An 18043-nucleotide genomic window follows, 5' to 3' on the forward strand; every position below is an offset into this window, starting at 1 on the left:
CACATGTATTAGTCATTACCAGTTGCTCAACCACTGGTATCTGCCTTGCAGGAGGAGGGTAATTAGCCCATGTTGGCACCCTTTGACAAAAGAATTGTACCCATTTTACAGATAAGAAAAATGAAATCAGAGGACAGATGGCCTCCCACAAAGTGTGATTTGCCCGATCCCACTGCCCACTCTGTGAGGGGGAAAAAATAAGTAGGTTAAACAATAGGAATTCAAGGCCCTGTGCTTATTGGGAGGCAAGGCCCAACAGTGATTCTCAAGAGTGTGGTAGTCAGCCCAGCAGCACCAGCAGCACCTGGGAACCTGTCAGAAGTGCAACCGTTTGGGCCCCAACCCAAACCTGCTGAATCAGAATCTAAATCTCTGAGAGTTAGTGTTTAGCAGTCAGTGTTTTAACAAGCACCCCCAGGTTATTCGGAGGCAGCCTGGAGTTGAGAACCATCCACCCAGGAAAAGAATGTTTCAGCTGGGTGGAGAAGCCGGCAATCGGAGGCGAAGGTGAGATGGTGAGGCTGGGTGGAGTGGCAGACAGTGCAGACCTCGCTGGGTGTGGATGGACCGGGTAGCGCCCTGTCCATGGTACTTGAGAGAGTGTCCTGCCAAGATAGAGTGTGAAGCCAGTTCTTGGCTCTCTTAGACCCAGTGTTTGCATTATCGCGTTACTCTCCAGGCACAACTCCCTCTGCCTGAGGGTTTAAGGAGCTGGCTGTGCCGTGTGAGGGAGCTCCTCCTTCAGCCTTAACCGGGGGCTTCAGACAGAGCTTTCTGACCACCACCACTGGGGTACTTAAAGCACTTTCAACCAAGATGAAATGCAAGTATTCCCTTGAATACCTTGGATTGAAAGGAAAAGTTAACCAGTGAATGATCTGAATCATTTCTCATCCAATCCTGGAGCAAGCCACTAAAAGAATGAAACTGCTCTGTCAGGATGGAGACAGCCTGCCCTAAAGGGATGATTGAAAGAGTCTTCAGGACAGACCATTTGTACTTTAGTTTCATTTTCACTTTAATTATCATGAAATCTGATTTAAGTGTTGGCTATTGGCTCCAATTCCAGCCATCTGAAAAGATAAGCACATTTGTATTTGTGTGGACAAACTGTAGACTTCTGATTGCTGTCTCAATCCAGATAAAAATAATACTTTTAAATAACAATTTCCCACTTAGCATTTTGTGTATGTGTGTGTCTATATATCAAAAAATGTGTCCACAGTGTAGCAGAAAACATCTTACTGACTCTTGTTTCAGTTTCTTCATGAAAATTTCACTTGATTATCCACCTGAGTAGATACTATAGAGCATGCCATCCATGTCAATGGACCTTGTCAGTTAATTTTTAATGGAGAGTGTGTGGGACCATGGGCTTCTCATTTATTTCCAATCAAGTCTTCCTTGGGTTATTGGAATTCCATGTGCATCACAGGACATTAATCACATTCATAAAATAAATAAGAACATTTTTCCTTCAAATTCTTATCAGAAGTTATCTTGGGTGGCTTCTGTTGCCTTCCCAGAATTAAGTTATAGTGTTTTGTTGCAGCTCCTAATAACCTCTCTGAGCTGTCTTGTGTCTTCCTTCAAGTTGGCAGGGAGGAAAGACGCAGAATACTTTACTGCTGGATCAAATGAGATATATAGTAGTCGGGAGATGCTATTAGATGATTCCGAGAGAAAATTCAGACTCTATCACTCAGGTCCCAGCCTCCTTGGATGTATGCATCCCTCCATGTTCAATGTGCTATGAATCATGATGGGTTCATAGATTTTCTAACTCTCTCCCAGATTTTTAATGTTTTTCTTCTTATTTCCTTTTCTTAAAATATAAAAATCCTTACATTTATCCCATGGTAATAGAACAGCAAAAACAAAACCATAAAATCCCATCAACCACATGTCTCCCCCTGGCTCTCTGCCCAGTTTTCTGCCCAGCCTTTTTGCCTCACTGCAGGCTTCCCAGAGGTATCCCTGTTCTTCGTGTCTGGCTGACTGACCAATCGCTGGCTTGGCTTTGTTAAGATCACCAGTGTTTTTTGAACCTAGGGTTCACTTTCTTCTCTTCCTTGGCAGTTGTGCGGCTCTGGCCATTGTCATATTTCTTTTTCTTGAAACACTCTCCTCCCTCTTGTTACGTAGTACCCCTCTCTTTTGGCTCTTCTTCTAATTTTCCTACTGCTCTTTATTCCCCCATTCTGGTTTCCTTTTCTCAGACCAATATTATTTGCATATTATTGTGCTTTACAACTCTATTTGGATAGTCTTCTCAATCTGTATGCACTCATCAATAGATGATCTTCAATAGCAACTATGTCTTCCAAATCTGTACCTCTAAGGCAGGCTGCTTTCCTCAGCCCCAGGTCCCTTTGCTCACTTACTTACTGATCATCTCCTTGTCCTTGTCTCTACTATATTTATAGCTAAGGACTGCAGTCCACTCCCTCATCCAAACAAGAACCTGGGATTTATTCTTGGGTTTTTCCTTTCTGTCACCCCTTCCCTGTGGTTCAGAGATGCCAGTTTCTGATAGTCCACACCCTATGTCTCCCTCTGATGTGTCCTTTCTTTTTGTCACTACCACCCTGCCTTAGTTTCTGTCTTCATCATCTCTGCCTTCAATTATTGCTTTTGCTCCCAGTAGACTCTCCGCATCGGCTGTACAGCCCCACAGTGTCTTCGTGAGAATCTCTGTGAAACGGTTGTCCATCATTTCATTGCTCTGCTTACAAGCCCTACATGGCACCTTAAGTCTTCCAGTATTAAGTTCCAATTTTAAAACATGGTTTTCAAGGCCCTAGGACTTGAGCTTGGCTTCATTTCTATCCTCCTCTATTGCCTCTACCTACTGCCATCTCTAAATATTTACAATCTTTGAATATATTTTTTACATTTCTGGCCTTTGCCCATGCTGGTCCTTATGTTTATACCTCCTTTATCCTGTTTCTTTCCACTTTACCCCCCAACACACACACACTTTCCATCTTCCCCATCTACCCCAGAAGTAGGGGAATCACCTTTCTCAGTGATTCTAGAGTCCGAGACATGCTCCTATCCTAGTGTACTACAAGTTTCATTTATGGCCTGTCTCCACCATTTGTGTATGCTCTGAGAATGGCTTTTATAGTCATTGTTATACCGAATGGCAAAGAACAATAGTAAATAAAGTTTATGGGAGGAAGGATCAAAGGAACAAAAATTTAAAAGAACTGAAAATTTGATTGCTTGACATTGAATATTAGGTCATTGGTGTGCCAGAGCTATCTCATGCAGCTCACAAAAGCCACCTTTTTAAAAATCAGGAATTTTGCCAGCTGGTTATTAAGCCCTTTGTAGCTTGAAATCAGCCACAGTGGGAATCTTTACACCAGGGAAATAAGCAAGCACTACAGATCAGGGCTTTTGTTTTTCAGGGAATCAGTTTTCCAGCAGACCACTGATACTCATTATCATGGTGCAGTCAGTTAATCCACACTCATGTCCATCAAACGTGTGATACCATGGGAACTCCTAGATGTGGCTGCTTCTGACAGTTCACCGCAGCTATGTCCCTTATCTACATTTCTACCTCCCCTGACTTAGTTCCTGTCTTCATTACCTGCCCTAGGTAATTACTGTTGCCTCCCAGTAGACTCTACCACTGGAACAATGTGTGAGTAAAAATCCTGCCCATCTGGAACCGAGGAGGATAGTTATTGTTGATAGTTGCTTAGTAATAACAACGTATAGTGCTTTATTAAATAATAATAATTGTACATCATTAAATTAAAGAGGGCACTTTTAATTTGTCATCAGTTGCCTATGAAATAGTTTTTCCAGCTGTAGTAATATGTGGATTTCTACAGGTTGAATCTGTGGCCATAGTACTTATTTCAAGATAGGTGGCTAGGGCTGGGTTATATCCTATAGCCATGCAACAGTGACAGTAATGTAATCACAATGATGTTGACGCCTTGACTTTTGATTTCATGATTATCCTGTTCTAGTCAGCTGGTCAACAGCAATTCATCAATAAAATTATCCACCACGGGGAACATTCTCATGGGGCAGTTTTTAGAGCCATCTCCATTGTAACTTCCCCCCAAGCTTGGTCTGGGGGAAAAGCTCCTTATGTTGCCTCGTCAGCATTTTGCTGTCACCCCGCCTGGTTTTAAGTATATCCATAATTAACAATGCTGGTAGAGGTGCAAGAATGTCACATTTTCTTCTAAGCCACGCAACCTCATTAGGACAGTAAAACGTTTGTGAGTATTTCATGCAGCCTTTCTCCCTGTGGGTTGCTGAAGCTCTCTGGATGTCAGCACAGCACCATGGGCCAGGAAAGTTCAGAGAATTACTTCAATAATATGACAGCCTCTTCCATTTAAAATGGAATTCAATGCTGGCTTCCCTCAGAGGCATTCATTGAAATTCTGTGCATGATCCATTCCTCTAGTCATTTAACAATGTCTCTCATGTTTGCCCTGATTTAAAAAAAAAAAAAAAAAAGAAAGAAAGAAAGAAAAAGAAAAAGAGAAAACCAGCTTTGTATTTGTGATAACATGGATCAGGATGGTATAATTGCAGTGAAGAGGCCCCCGAGCTTGCAGTAATAGGATAGTTCATCTGATATGTACTGCCATTAGAAAATGACCCATGCGTGAATGTTCTCAGGGGACAGTAAAGAGGCTTTTAAGAATTACACTCTGTATAGTATGAAAGCTAATGAGCAAAAGAGCAAGTACGAAGAAAAACTACTGCTTCAGGAACCACGGTTCCACTTAGGGCCGGTCGCGGCTTCCCTCAAATTCATTAGGATGGACTGGCCTTCCCTGGGACAGGGACTGCCTTCCCTCCACCCATGCAGGCTCCCTGCAGGTCAGTCTGCACCACGTTCCTAAGAAATTAAAATCACGGCATAATAAATGGTGCGAAAAAGAAAGAGGATGGATGCAGAGACTGCCTAAATAAGGTGAAAGCAGACATTCACATCAAAGATGAAAGAAGTCATAAAAAGCTTCAACAGACAAAAAGAAAGAAAAAGCAATTTCTTGTGTACCCTGTAAAAATTTTTCAGAATCATTTTATGCTATTTCACTTCATATGTAAAAATAAAACAGTACTTATAATTTTAAGAGATTTTTTATGTTATATCTTAACTTTTTGCCATGTTTGAAAATCAAAAAATTCTTTCAATGTAGTCTATACTGCTTTTTGTTTTAAAAGTGCTACTTAGGCTTTTAGATTGCATAAATTGGGAGGTTGGCAGAGAGGCAAAAAAACATGCATATCTTGCTTTTCAAAGTTGACCCCATTTGGTCCACATTGTCGTGACTGGGATTTATCACCTGGGTGTTGTATTAGAGAAGAACACAGTTGGTAAAGGCCAGTAAAGTCAGATGCCTTCCTTGTGCCCAGGGACTTCTGGTTCTTGCAGGCCTCAATGCAGGTGGAACTGCCGAGGCTGTCTTTACCTTGACAGGAGGGGGGAGTTGCAGGCAAGTTGCTGGTAGTGGACCTCCATTAGCCCAAATCCACCTCTGTGAGGCACGAGACAGTGGTTTTCTTTCAAGAAATCATAAAAGTGCTGTAATATCAAGCCACATATCTGTTCTCACCACCACCTAAGGCTACCTTGAACACCAAAGTGCTATACGCAGATGAAGCTAGAACGTGCCCCGTCTTAGAGATGGTGCCCTAGTGATGAAGCAAAACAGGGACAAATCCTTAGTGTACACAGAATTAGAAGGCACGATAGCCACGGCACTATAGCCACCCGTACATTCCATGTCCAAGTGGCCCGGTGGATCTTGATTTCTCCAGGCTTCCATCTGACGCCCTAGGTTGTTGTTCAGAGCCCCTATGTATCCTCTTTCTCTCACCTATATATTTTTCAAATACTCTGATTACTATCTTTATTTCCAAAGGCCAAGTGATTTTTCAAAGGCAGCCAATTACCTGGAACAGCCAAAAGACTGAAATAATCCCATATTAATGTAGAATTAAGCTATTTTTTCTTGTATTTCAAGATCATTGAGAAAATGAGCCAGAGTAAATATATAGTCTCTTCAAAGATTGTAAGGAGATTCATTTTTTGAAAGGGTCCTAGTAATTAAAAACTGTAGTGTCAGCTGATGAGAAACTAATGAAATGAATGAAGGAACTGGAGTCTATTTGAATGACCCCCACCCACACTCCACCCCCGACTTTCTGTCCAGTGTCCCATTATCTAAGTAACAAGCCTTTAAAACTGTAATCAAGTAGTTCTGACAGGCAGTCATATTTTACCTTTGATTTTCTTTTCTTCTTCCTTTGATACCAACAAGATTTTGTTTAACAAACTGTGGAGCATAACTCTAGTCCTCTTTGCTTAATTGTTTTAACTATTGAAAAAACAGTTAATACAATCAACAGTCATTGAATACCTACCACATAAAAGGGCTTATGTGAAGGGTATGAGAGTTAGAAGACTGTATAAATAAATAGTGCTACAGGTTAGTGAGTAAAAGCAAAGGTGTTGAAGTCAGAAAACCACAAGTAAATTCTTGTCTTCCCTCATAACATATGTGTGACCTTGAGGAGTTACTGTATTCTTCTAAGTCAACTTTTAATAGTGACTGCCTCCCAGGGTTGTCATAGCGATCAGGTCAAAGAACTTAATTCACTGTTTGGCTTAGAGTAAGTGATAAACAACTATAGCTTGTTTACAATGGAGAGTCTTCAAAGAAGATGGAGGTAGAGAGGAATTGAGAGGAAACCGAGAAACAGAACCAGGCAGATATTTGAAAGTGGCAAAATGTACAAACTATAAAACTTCAGCAGAAGGACAGGCTAGTTCTAGATGAGTATTTTTCTTTTTCATAGTCTTCACAAGAATATCACAGTCAAGAATTTGCTGAGCTACTGTAATTCTGCCTCAAACCATGTACAAAAAGCAGAGTTTGAATTTAAAATCAAGCCTTTTGCTGGTTCCTTAGGAAATTGGAGAAATATTTGTATCTTGGCTCATCCAAGATAAGTGATTTTTATATTAAGCAGATTGTTAACTCTAATAATTTGAAAAGACATTCTACCATATTAAGAATACTTCACTTAATAAATACAACATGTAAATTACACTGCTTGAGTGGATTGGGGAGGAGAGGCTGTGAGAATTGACTAGCTCCTCAGGAAATTTGCTCTGTAGAAATTTGCTTTCTTAATCACTCTCTTCTCCATCTTCAACTTCTATAATTAAGAACAATGGTAGGGGTACCAGAAACCCAGAAATAGAGATTGCTACTTTGTTTGTCATTTCATTCATTTCCAAAATGTTGGATCTGTAACAAAGTACTCAAATAAGAGTTAAAATAATGAGAGTCACAATGATGACAATTTATAATTCTTAATCAATTTACATTCTGATTCTTCATAATCATGCTGCATCAAGAGAAATGGTTTTGTCCAAATATTAACAAAATATCTTCAGACTACAAATGATATTCAACAGCTGTTGTATTATCGTAGAAACCCTATTCAATTTTCAGATTTATACGATTCAGACGTTTTAAATCTTATAAACTCCTTGATTTTTAGCAGAGTGTGTTCTTTTATTTGCTAGGAGGCATTTGTCCATTCCTAACCTTTTTACCTTCAGAAAATAAATGACACGTGTGACTTGAAAATTGAATCGATCTTGACTGAAAAAGAAATAATAAAAATAGCTAATGTCTTTATCATCTCCACAGCAAGCCTACGGGGCAGACACTGTTGCTGCTTCAGTTTTGTAAGATGCATTATATCGTGCTAATCCTCAGTAAACATGAAAAAGTGATCATTTCACAGCTGAGAACTGACAAACTGGAACCCATTTCTCATTTGAATAGACAAGATAAGCAGGTTGCCACCAGTGCTGCCATCTCTGCCTTCGGCTGTGTTGTGTCCCCGCAGACACTGTCGGTTCATTCTTAGGTCACTGCTATCTCGTTTCTATTTGTCTATTTCTGGACCAGAGTCGGATTCACCTTCCAGGCAGCCGCCTGTCTTAAGGACCATTCTGCTACCTGCCTTCTGTGACATAATTTAAAGGAATGAGTACCCCCAATTAAACTGTTCCAGGTGTAAATTTCCTGCCTGCAGAGAGAATCGAGAAAGGAATGGGATTCATGAATATAAATTGGGCTCTCCTTATGTTTAAGTTTTCATTTTGAAATTGTGGAGTATTCACTGTCCTCATAAATCCTTATTTGCTTTAAGTGTGTTTACAGTGGGAACCCCAGTGCAGAGCTGGTGGCCCATTGCTATGCATAACTGAATATTAAAGTTCACAAATCATCAGGCAGAGGAGGCCTGGGGAGGGGGATGCCGCTGTAGTGCCCGTGCATCTGTGCTGGCAGCGAAGATGAATTCTGCTCTCGCAGGCTCTGCGCCGTTATTGGGATGGGGCTCCCCAACCTCCCCCCTCTTTTTCTCTCCTTGAATATTATTTGATGTTTGCTTCCTCTTCCTACCAAGACATTCTGTTTTCTGAATGTCTGAACAGCTCTATTATTTTCCTTTCACCCAGTTTTGGTTTAGAAGCTGGTGTAATAAATGAATCTCCTGTAGATCCCCCAAATTTGTTTCTGAACAGGTAACTCTGTGAAAGGATGGAAGGATTCAATGAGCAAATACATAAATAATCTTCAGACACTAGGTCATGCCCTCCTCTCTCCTCTCCTTTCCTCTACTCCTCCCTTCCCTTCCACTCCTGTTTTTGCTTACGCAATACCTGTATATATTCTGCAAAAGATCCATTGAGGCCAACTGGGCTTTCTTGTATAATAAAATATTAGCCAAAATATTAAATGACACGTCTCATTTTCAACTTGTGCTTTGAATCTTCAGCACAAGTCAGGGTTAGGGTTAGGGTTAGAAATAAGGCCCTATTATATTCACAATTATATGTGAATATAATTGCCTGCTCTTTGCTATACAACTAAATGGTAAGGAAGTCTGTTGGTCATAAGTTTTCTACAATTATACCAAGTTATTTTTCTTATGTATGTAATAATTCATGCTACAAAGAACTTGATGTAGTTTGGTATAATATCATAATAAAATGGTAAATTGGCCACAGAACTTTTCAGGGCAACTGGATATATGAATTAGAATGGAAGATCTAGACAACGAAAAACAATAGAAAACAGTTATTCTGCAATTAATGTTAAAAGAAATTTCTCTTAAAGTGCCTCAGCGTAAGAGGCCTTCTGGGAGGTAGTGGTAACAGTAATGGCCTGGGTTGTATTTCTTGTTCCCAGATCTGATGGTTTTTCTGTATTGCACAAACTGTAAACACCCTAGGTATGCAGATCTCAGAGCTGATATTGTTAGCCTTAAATAGACCTGCCCAGCAAATTAAAGGAAAGCTTTGACTTGTGGACATAATGTAGCAGGAGGGAAGGTGGCCATTACCCTCAAATATGTTCATAATATGTGGTATCTTTATAAGAACTTAAAAATTCAATAAATTAAAACTGCTGTGAAAATGAATTAAAGTGACTATTAGGAAGATAAGACAATAAGACACATAATGAAGGTAAAAGGGTTAAATCACACACTGGCTCCACTCACCAATTTTAGGAACAGCCCAGACCTCCCAAATTAGCCTTTTCCCTAGCTTGCTCTATCAGGTACTCCTAACCGAGGACAACTTGCTTCTGTCTCAGTTGATGAATTGAACTGATCTCTTAATTCAGTGACTATTTACAAGCCACAGTTCTACAATATTTCTGAAATGAATGAAGGTGTATCTTTGCATATCAAAGGATAGTTAATATTAATAAACTTAGAACTCTCACACCCAAAATATAGGTTATTTATTAATGATGTATATTGATTAGGTATTTTCTTTCACTGTTGCTTTCAATTTTAAAAATATGGTTGTAAAGCTTAGCTCAGTGTTTGTTAAGAAAATCTAGGATTTTAAAGATTCTTCTCTCCAAGAGAATTGTATTCAGACAATGGTTCTACTTATTCTCAAGTACTCAGCATGGTTAATAATATAAGCTCTGGAAGGACCTTAGTTTACAGCATAAAGTATATCTGTTTCATTTCTCTACCACTATGTCATTTTGACCTAAATCATAATGTTCTTCCCAAAATTTATAAGAACATTTTAAAACCTTCTTTTAAAAATGCATTTAAACCACTCTTGGTGGTGAGGATTACAATAATTAGAATAAATCAGTTCTGGTCTACTTAAAAAAGAAGGACAAGCCAAACAACTGACCTGCCCAGAAGGACACAAACAGATAAATTTTTTAAATGTTACATTCTCCCTTATTTATTATATGTACATGTTCACTTATTGGAGTGTTTTACCAGAAAATTCTCTTGGAAGCTGGTGGTTAAACAGAATGAAAGTATGGCATATCTTTCACATGCTGTTGCCTTTTTGTCTAAGGCAATGGATAGCAAATTATTCAGGGCAGTGAATCATTTTGTTCAATAGGACATAAAAACATAGAATTCATGCAAAGTTATTAGGCTATTTGATGGTGTCTGTGTGAAATGAGTTAGTCCAGGAAGATGGGATAATAAGGGAATGAGTTAATTTATTAATAATTTTAAAATAACTTGCTAATCTGTGTATTGTCCAAATATCATTGAAACCAAAGAAGAAGCCAAATATGGAAGGTGTAATAATTTGTAGCAGTCAACTCCTATCAATACAGGCTTCTGTGTTTGTGCCAGGAAGAATTTAATATTGTCATGCGTGTTCATTGGACCATTCTGCATAAGATTAGAAATGTCGATGAATTTTTGAAGCCATAATTTTGTTAACTCTTAGAAGTAAACAATACATGCTTCGGAAGTAAACATCTGGGTAACAAACACATTCCTGACATGGAGATTGAGATGTCTGAAGCTTGCCTTTTGAACAAATGCTCTTTGCCCATAAAACATCACTATGTTTGTCCTGGCACCACCAGTTCAAACAGTCGCTTATCTTCACAGGTTACCAGCCAGTCCTGTCTGGTCAACAGGGATTCCAAGGCCTGATGGGAGTGCAGCAGCCTCCTCAGAGTCAGAGTGTGATGAGCAACCAACAAGGAACTCCGGTGCAAAGCGTGATGGTTTCCTACCCAACAATGTCTTCTTATCAGGTGCACATAAGCAGCTTGGAAGATTGTGGGTTATAAAGTAGCACTTGCCAAAGTAGAAGCTGTGGGTATGTCCCTGTGTTGGGTGGTTGTCTGGGCGGTGGGTGCTTGGCCCGGCTACTGTTGATAATTGACTTTGAATCAAGATTACAGTAGAAAAGTAGAAAATGAAAAATATATGCTTCCATAACTACTATGTCTTTAGACTGCCCTGCTAAGTTTGTTTCCATATAAACTTTCTATTCATGGAAGAAAATTCGTTAGTCTAAAGTTCTATCCATAAAGACCTTTGGGCATTTTACTGAAATTTTGCTTATTGGTAGAATGACAAACTCCCATTCATTTTTGCACATATCCAAAGAAACATCATTTTTCCATAATTTTAAGTTATATTTTAAAATGGCATTTCAGATTCATTTAGAGCAGTGGTCCCCAACCTTTTTGGCACGAGGGACCAGTTTCATGGAGGACAATTTTTCTGTAGACCTTGGACAGCAGAGTGGCACCAGAGCTCTGTGGCCCATTCCCAGTCTGTGGCCTGCGGGTTGGGGACAGCAGACTAAAAGGGCATTTATGGAGCAAAACAACTGCATTTTCCAGACTAAACCCAAGTTGAGTATTTAGAAGGTGTTAGTGAAGGTTTTGTGATTTATGTCCCAAAGTACCCCAAAAGTAGAAATGAAGAGTCAATGAAGTGCTTTAATTATTAAATTTAGCTATACCAGTTACTTCTTACCCTAAAGGACCTTTCTTATGACCTCCTACTCTGACTATTCTTACTCACGTTACATCAACTTCTGTCCAGGCTCCTCATTAGATTAGGTGTTTTCTAAAGCTCCAGGTGGAGACTGTTGCAGGTTCCCAGGACAAAATCCCCTTTTACTACATAAGGCTTCAAGTCACTCTGTTTGTGTAAAACCAGAAAGGAAACATGGCTTTCCAAACTGAGAGAAACCCAGGGTGGGAGATCCAGACTGCAGTCCCCGCAGGGCATCAGGAGAGAAGAGGGAAAGCAGCTCAGAAGTAACACCTTCTGAGCATCTACTGCATGCCAGGCATTGTGCCAGGTGCTGTATGCCATCTCTACAATTCTTTCAGTGAAATTTGACGTAGGTGTCACTGTCCAAATGGTCTAGGGAATCAGCGAAATTAAGTAACTTTCTCAATGTGAAACAGCTGATCAGTGGCAGAGCTGGGATCGGTGACCTGTTAGGTCTAACACAAAAGCTTGACTATTTTTCATGAAACCACATTATTGTATACCCCCAAATAGCCTCTTATGCAAGGGTTCTTGCTTGTGTCTTTCTGCAGGTGCCAATGACCCAGGGTTCTCAAGGACTGCCCCAGCAGTCGTATCAACAGCCAATCATGCTACCTAACCAGGCAGGTCAAGGGTCACTCCCAACCACTGGAATGCCTGTTTACTGTAATGTCACACCGCCAACCCCTCAGAACAACCTTAGGCTGATTGGCCCACACTGCCCCTCCAGCACCGTCCCCGTGATGTCGGCTAGCTGCAGGACAAACTGTGCAAGTATGAGCAACGCTGGCTGGCAGGTCAAATTCTGAGAGTTCTGCCTGTGGCACGTTTCTTCAGATATTACTCATGGCCTTTAAGGGAAGAAGAACAAGGTGGGAAAACTGGCTGAGGACTTAAGTATTCACTCAACACTCAAATGATTGCTGCTGGTATTCTGTAAAAAATAAACAAAGACTAATACACATGTTAGCTGGTTAATGGTGCATATTTCTGTCATGTCTGCTAGGTATGCATTTATAGCTTAGCTAGTGACATGAATTCATCAAGGTAAGATTTTCTCCTACCACTGAATACCACTGTGTAGATTATAATATCCCTAATTTGAATTAGTTTTGTACTTTGTGTTGAGTTTGTGATGCTAAAAATATTTAAAAATTATATACTGAAATCACATTGTACCAAAGCTGTAATGGAAAAGAAAAGAATTGATGAATGGAAGGAATAATTTATATACACTATAGAGTTTTCTTTTTTAATGGATATATACTGTATTGTAGTGTTTAATCAAAATAAAACTATCTGACCTTATAAAGGAAGGTCATGTTTTTACCACCAGTTTTGTTCACTCTCTCTTTCAATGTGTATTTATTATGTGTCACTGTTATCCCCTTTTAGTACTGTTTTATGAATAATGCATGAGAAAGATGCTGCAGGTATTTGTAAGTGAACTGGCATCCCATGGGGAGAGGTTGCAGGCAAAGACTTAACCAACTGTAGTATTGTCCTAATACTACGGGGGTCCTGAAAATAGGATGGCATCCTTTCATTCATTCACTGAGTTCACATTTTTGAAACGTATACAGTGGTCCCCAACCTTTGTGGCACCAGGGACCATTTTCATGGAAGACAATTTTTCCATGGACTGGGGGTGAGGTGGGAGGGGGATGGTTTCGGGATGATTCAAGTGCATTACGTTTATTGTGCACTTTATTTCTATTATTATTACATTGTAATATATAATGAAATAATTATACAACTCACCATAGGTTGGGGACCCCTGAGTTATAGGACTAATAAAAGCATATAGCTGGCCGGGCGCGGTGGCTCACGCCTGTAATCCTAGCACTCTGGGAGGCCGAGGTGGGCGGATCGTTTGAGCTCAGGAGTTAGAGACCAGCCTGAGCAAGAGCGAGACCCCACCTCTACTAAAAATAGAAAGAAATTATATGGACAGCTAAAAATATATATAGAAAAAAATTAGCTGGGCATGGTGGCGCATGCCTGTAGTCCCAGCTACTCGGGAGGCTGAGACAGGAGGATCGCTTGAGCTCAGGAGTTTGAGGTTGCTGTGAGCTAGGCTAACGCCACGGCACTCACTCTAGCCTGGGCAACAGAGTGAGACTCTGTCTCAAAAAAAATAAATAAATAAATAAATAAAAGCATATAGCTATACTTCTCCACCTGTAATAGAAAAACCTGTCTTTGGTAGCAACAGCTCTGTACCAAATTCTGTCCTACTTTTGAATTTCTTCATACTCCTGGAAAACAAGGTATCTTTGTTTAGAGGGAAATTAGAAGGGCCAAGGTCTAATGCTATAATGCCTGTTATATTGGCTTATACCATGGGAAATGCCGCTAGTATTGTCAGTCCATAACTCAAAGGTGCTAATGTTTGTCCTAATAACTTAAAACAAATACAGCTATGATTTAGTCACAAAGACTCAGAACATTGGCAAAGACATTTAGAAGACACCTGTGGCTATCTAATCCCAAAATGATTTATTCCCTGTAGATTCTGCAGGTAAAATTGATTTATGACAACTTTTGAAATATAATAAAAGAACTTTGAACTCTGAGATTTGGCTCTTATGGAAGATACTTAATGGTGGAATGAAATCTCAAAGCTTTCACTTTACTATCACAGTGCAGTGACTGATAGTTTTGTATTTTGTATTCCCTGCCTAAAAACTATTATTACTGATACAAGGGATATGGTAAGTATATCTGGATAACTCCCATTGTTTTTTACATTATCACATTCTCCATATTATATTTGTCATTTTCATGTTGTTTAGCTGGGGGTAGAGTTAAGCAACCAGTAAAAATTCTACCTAGCAGACCACCATTTCTTCATTCTATACTATTGTTTTCTTTTTCCTTTATAAGAGAACTTTTATACATACTCTTGTTAGCTTCATTCCTTGTGAAGTCTGACAATTTTTCCAAATTTGTCTACTCATTTCTTCATTATAAATAAGCCCTGACCATAAAAAAGTGTTATAAAAAGGGGATGTTGTATTTTTTTCTTACTGAGCCATCGGCGATCTGAGAAAGAACAATGCCTTTGCTTAATTAACATCTTTATCTAATGGAAAGAGGGTGTTGGCCAATATGGATTCATTTTTAAAATATATTCTCCATTTAACCTTCTGATGTTGGCAATGATCCCAAATTCAAGAATCCAAATATGAGCCTGAATGTGTGTTTTCTTTCCACAGAATTCTGGAATTTTTGACCTTTTGTTCCATGATCCTTAGAATTACTGAACCTCGTTTTCTGTGGATTTGATTTTGGCTACTCTTCTCCCAATGTGTCACGGTCTTTCATATTTAGACATTTGACATTTGTTGTACAAATCCATTTGGATACTGATTCAGGATGAGCCTTCCTCCCTACTTTCACTAAATATTTATAAACAGCTATCTTGGTCTATTTTTTGTGGCTATAACAGAATACCTGGGTAATTGATAAAGAAAAGAGGTTTTTTGGCTTATGATTCTGGTGGCTGGAAAGTCCAAGATTAGGCGCCTGCATCTAAATTACATTCTTTTAACAACCCGCTCAGGGGAACTAATCCACTCCCTAGAGAGTAAGAACTCATTCACCCCCACAGGAGGACATCAATCTATTCATGAAGGATCCACCCTAATGACCCAGACACCTCCTGCTACGCCTTACCTTCCAAAACTGCCTGATTGGGGTCTAATTTCAGCATAAGTTTTGGTGGGCACAAACCACATCCAAACTTCAGCACCAGCATTATGATATTCCAAACCTTATGTTATGCTTACCAGGTTTTTTTTTTTTTTTTTGCATTCAAATATTTAACATGTCTATGTAGAAAGATATTTTTATTAGTGAAGCATTTCCAGAGTCTAATTTATCAGAAGAGCATTCCATTTTTCATGTTGGTTAATAATTTTGTCACAATCACATTTTGTAATTACATATTCAGTTTATAAGCTTATATAGAGATTTCTGGATACATAGATATATAACTATATAGATATACAATTATAGTTATTTCTAATGATCTTCTATACCTTTATGTAAATGTAAAAGACAACAAGTGACCTATGCATACATTTTTTTCAGCAAAATTTTATTGCATACTTACTTACATCCTAATTATGTGGCATCATTCAAAACAAGAACACAGATAAATTTAAAGCACTTAGATTTACTCTTGTAAATTTTACATTTGCTTACCCTTTGATAGTTGTAATTAAATGTTCTAACTAGGATATTAATGAATTTAAGCCATACTCATGCTGTTTTAATATAGTTATACAGTGTATGAGGGGAGGCAGAAGAGTGTGTTATATAACATTATGGAAATGGGATTAAGTAATTAATTATAGATATGGTTGGAGGACTTAGAATACAATTGTAAATGAGTTTTAAAAATGGGGTATATATGAACCAGAGCAGTTTTTCAGGAGAGATTTGAAGAACAAAACAAATATAATCAAGGAAAAAACTACTGCAGCAGAAATGGATTTTGAGATCTAATAAATGCATATTTAGACTCTGTTCCACTGTTACTAGTAGCTAAAATGTGATGAGATGCTTTCATACTCCCATCCTCCTATTACCTGTATTCCATAGCTACAGGTACAAACAATGGACAAACATTCAGGCCCCCTCACTGGGCCCTGGCACTTATATCACAGGTACCTTGAACATTTACAAACCAAAAAGAAAGTATTGTATATACCTCACCTTCAAGGGGACTTTAAAACAGATTTTTTGAGTTTTGCAGCCCAAGTAATATATTAGATGTAAATATAAGTATTTTATATAAATATAAAGTAAATACATTTTTTAGAAATTCAATGGAGGACTGGATTGGGGGGATATTTATAGTTGTTATATGAAACAGACTGTTCCAAGGACAATTATATTTGGGAGACAAGATTAATCAAGATTAAATTATCTTTTTAAAAACTATTTTCTGGAAACCTTTAATATATCACTTTATATCACGAATTTCCAAGACGGAGGTATAATTTGCATAATTTCTCAAACTTACTTGAATAAAATATCCTTTGTTCCCAGAATATATCAAAAGACTAATACTGTTAGGACCATATTTTTTTTTTTAGATTATATTAGAGAATGTGAAAATAAGAGCACAAATAGAGTTTTTTTAAATTTCTGTAGAAACGGTGTTCTTATAAAAATGTAATGTCATAACCTCACTTCCAATTATGACATCTTATAACTGCTCTAATGTGAACTATTGCACTATTTCCTCCATGAATATGTTAATCTGAAAGGTAATGCCATAGTGCCAAACTTTCTGGGTGTTTATTTTTGAATTCTTAATGTTGAAGGACCTGATATCTATATTCATATCTATAATTATAGTGGTATAGATATGTCAGTATATAGATATAGTTGTCTCTAATGATCCTTTACACCCTATGTGATTGTAAAGAGAACAAGAGTGATTATGCATTAATTTATTCAGTAAGCTTTTATTGCATACTTACCAATTTCAAGACCTTGAACCACAGTGTATGGAGCCCCTGGCTTTAAGAAGCTTATGAATTTTTAGAATAAATTATACCAGTATATAAATAAATTAATATATAGGAAATTATTCATAGGTCTCATGTGAAAAATAATGTAAAAAGATTTTAACGAATGAAGAGATGGCTTCTGGCTGCGGTTTTATGAGGCTTTTGTCAAGGACTGTATTGGATAGATGACATTTGGGCAAGCAGAGATGGCTATGGATGGGTCATAAACTTAGCTAAGGAAAATTCCTGAAAGGAAAAGAAGCACAGGAAGATATGAAATACAGTTTAGATTGGTTGCAGTAGGACGTGACCAGCTGGAAAAAGGAAAAGGAGTACTGAAAACTTCACAGTGAGCCTAGTTGTCATAACCTTGAATGCGAGGCAAAGAGTTAAAGGGCAACCAGCAGCTTCTGGAGAGTTTTGAATGCAAGGTCATATGACCTCAGCATAAAGAAGTACAGGTCTCAGAAAGTAGCATGGATTAGACCTGAAAAGGCTGTCACTCAGAAACCGGAGATGAACACAGTAATAGTTAAGGTTTGCCACTGAGCTACAACTACCATTAGCATTACTGGGATAAGTCAGAAATGAGTTCTAGCTCTAGACTCAAAACACTAAAAAATTAGGTTGCATGCACAGCAAAGCTCTAGAGG

The 18043-nt window shown here is 38.5% G+C and overlaps 1 protein-coding gene across 42 annotated transcripts in view; it reads left to right on the plus strand.

Annotated features, from left to right (window-relative positions):
* ARPP21 (cAMP regulated phosphoprotein 21) overlaps window positions 1-13200 on the plus strand; it is a 148862-nt gene extending 135662 nt beyond the window's left edge. For all 42 annotated transcript variants that reach the window (XR_011233895.1, XR_011233896.1, XM_069473401.1 and 39 more), the window contains 2 exons: window positions 10960-11108; window positions 12417-13200. Coding sequence is in view for 40 of the 42 variants with exons in the window: in XM_069473401.1 (XP_069329502.1) it covers window positions 10960-11108; window positions 12417-12674 (407 nt within the window). In the remaining 2 variants the exon portion in view is untranslated. The remainder of the gene's footprint in view (window positions 1-10959; window positions 11109-12416) is intronic.
* Window positions 13201-18043: the final 4843 nt, after the last annotated feature.

Source organism: Eulemur rufifrons, chromosome 7, assembly GCF_041146395.1.
Source record: "Eulemur rufifrons isolate Redbay chromosome 7, OSU_ERuf_1, whole genome shotgun sequence".
Lineage (NCBI taxonomy): Eukaryota > Metazoa > Chordata > Mammalia > Primates > Lemuridae > Eulemur > Eulemur rufifrons.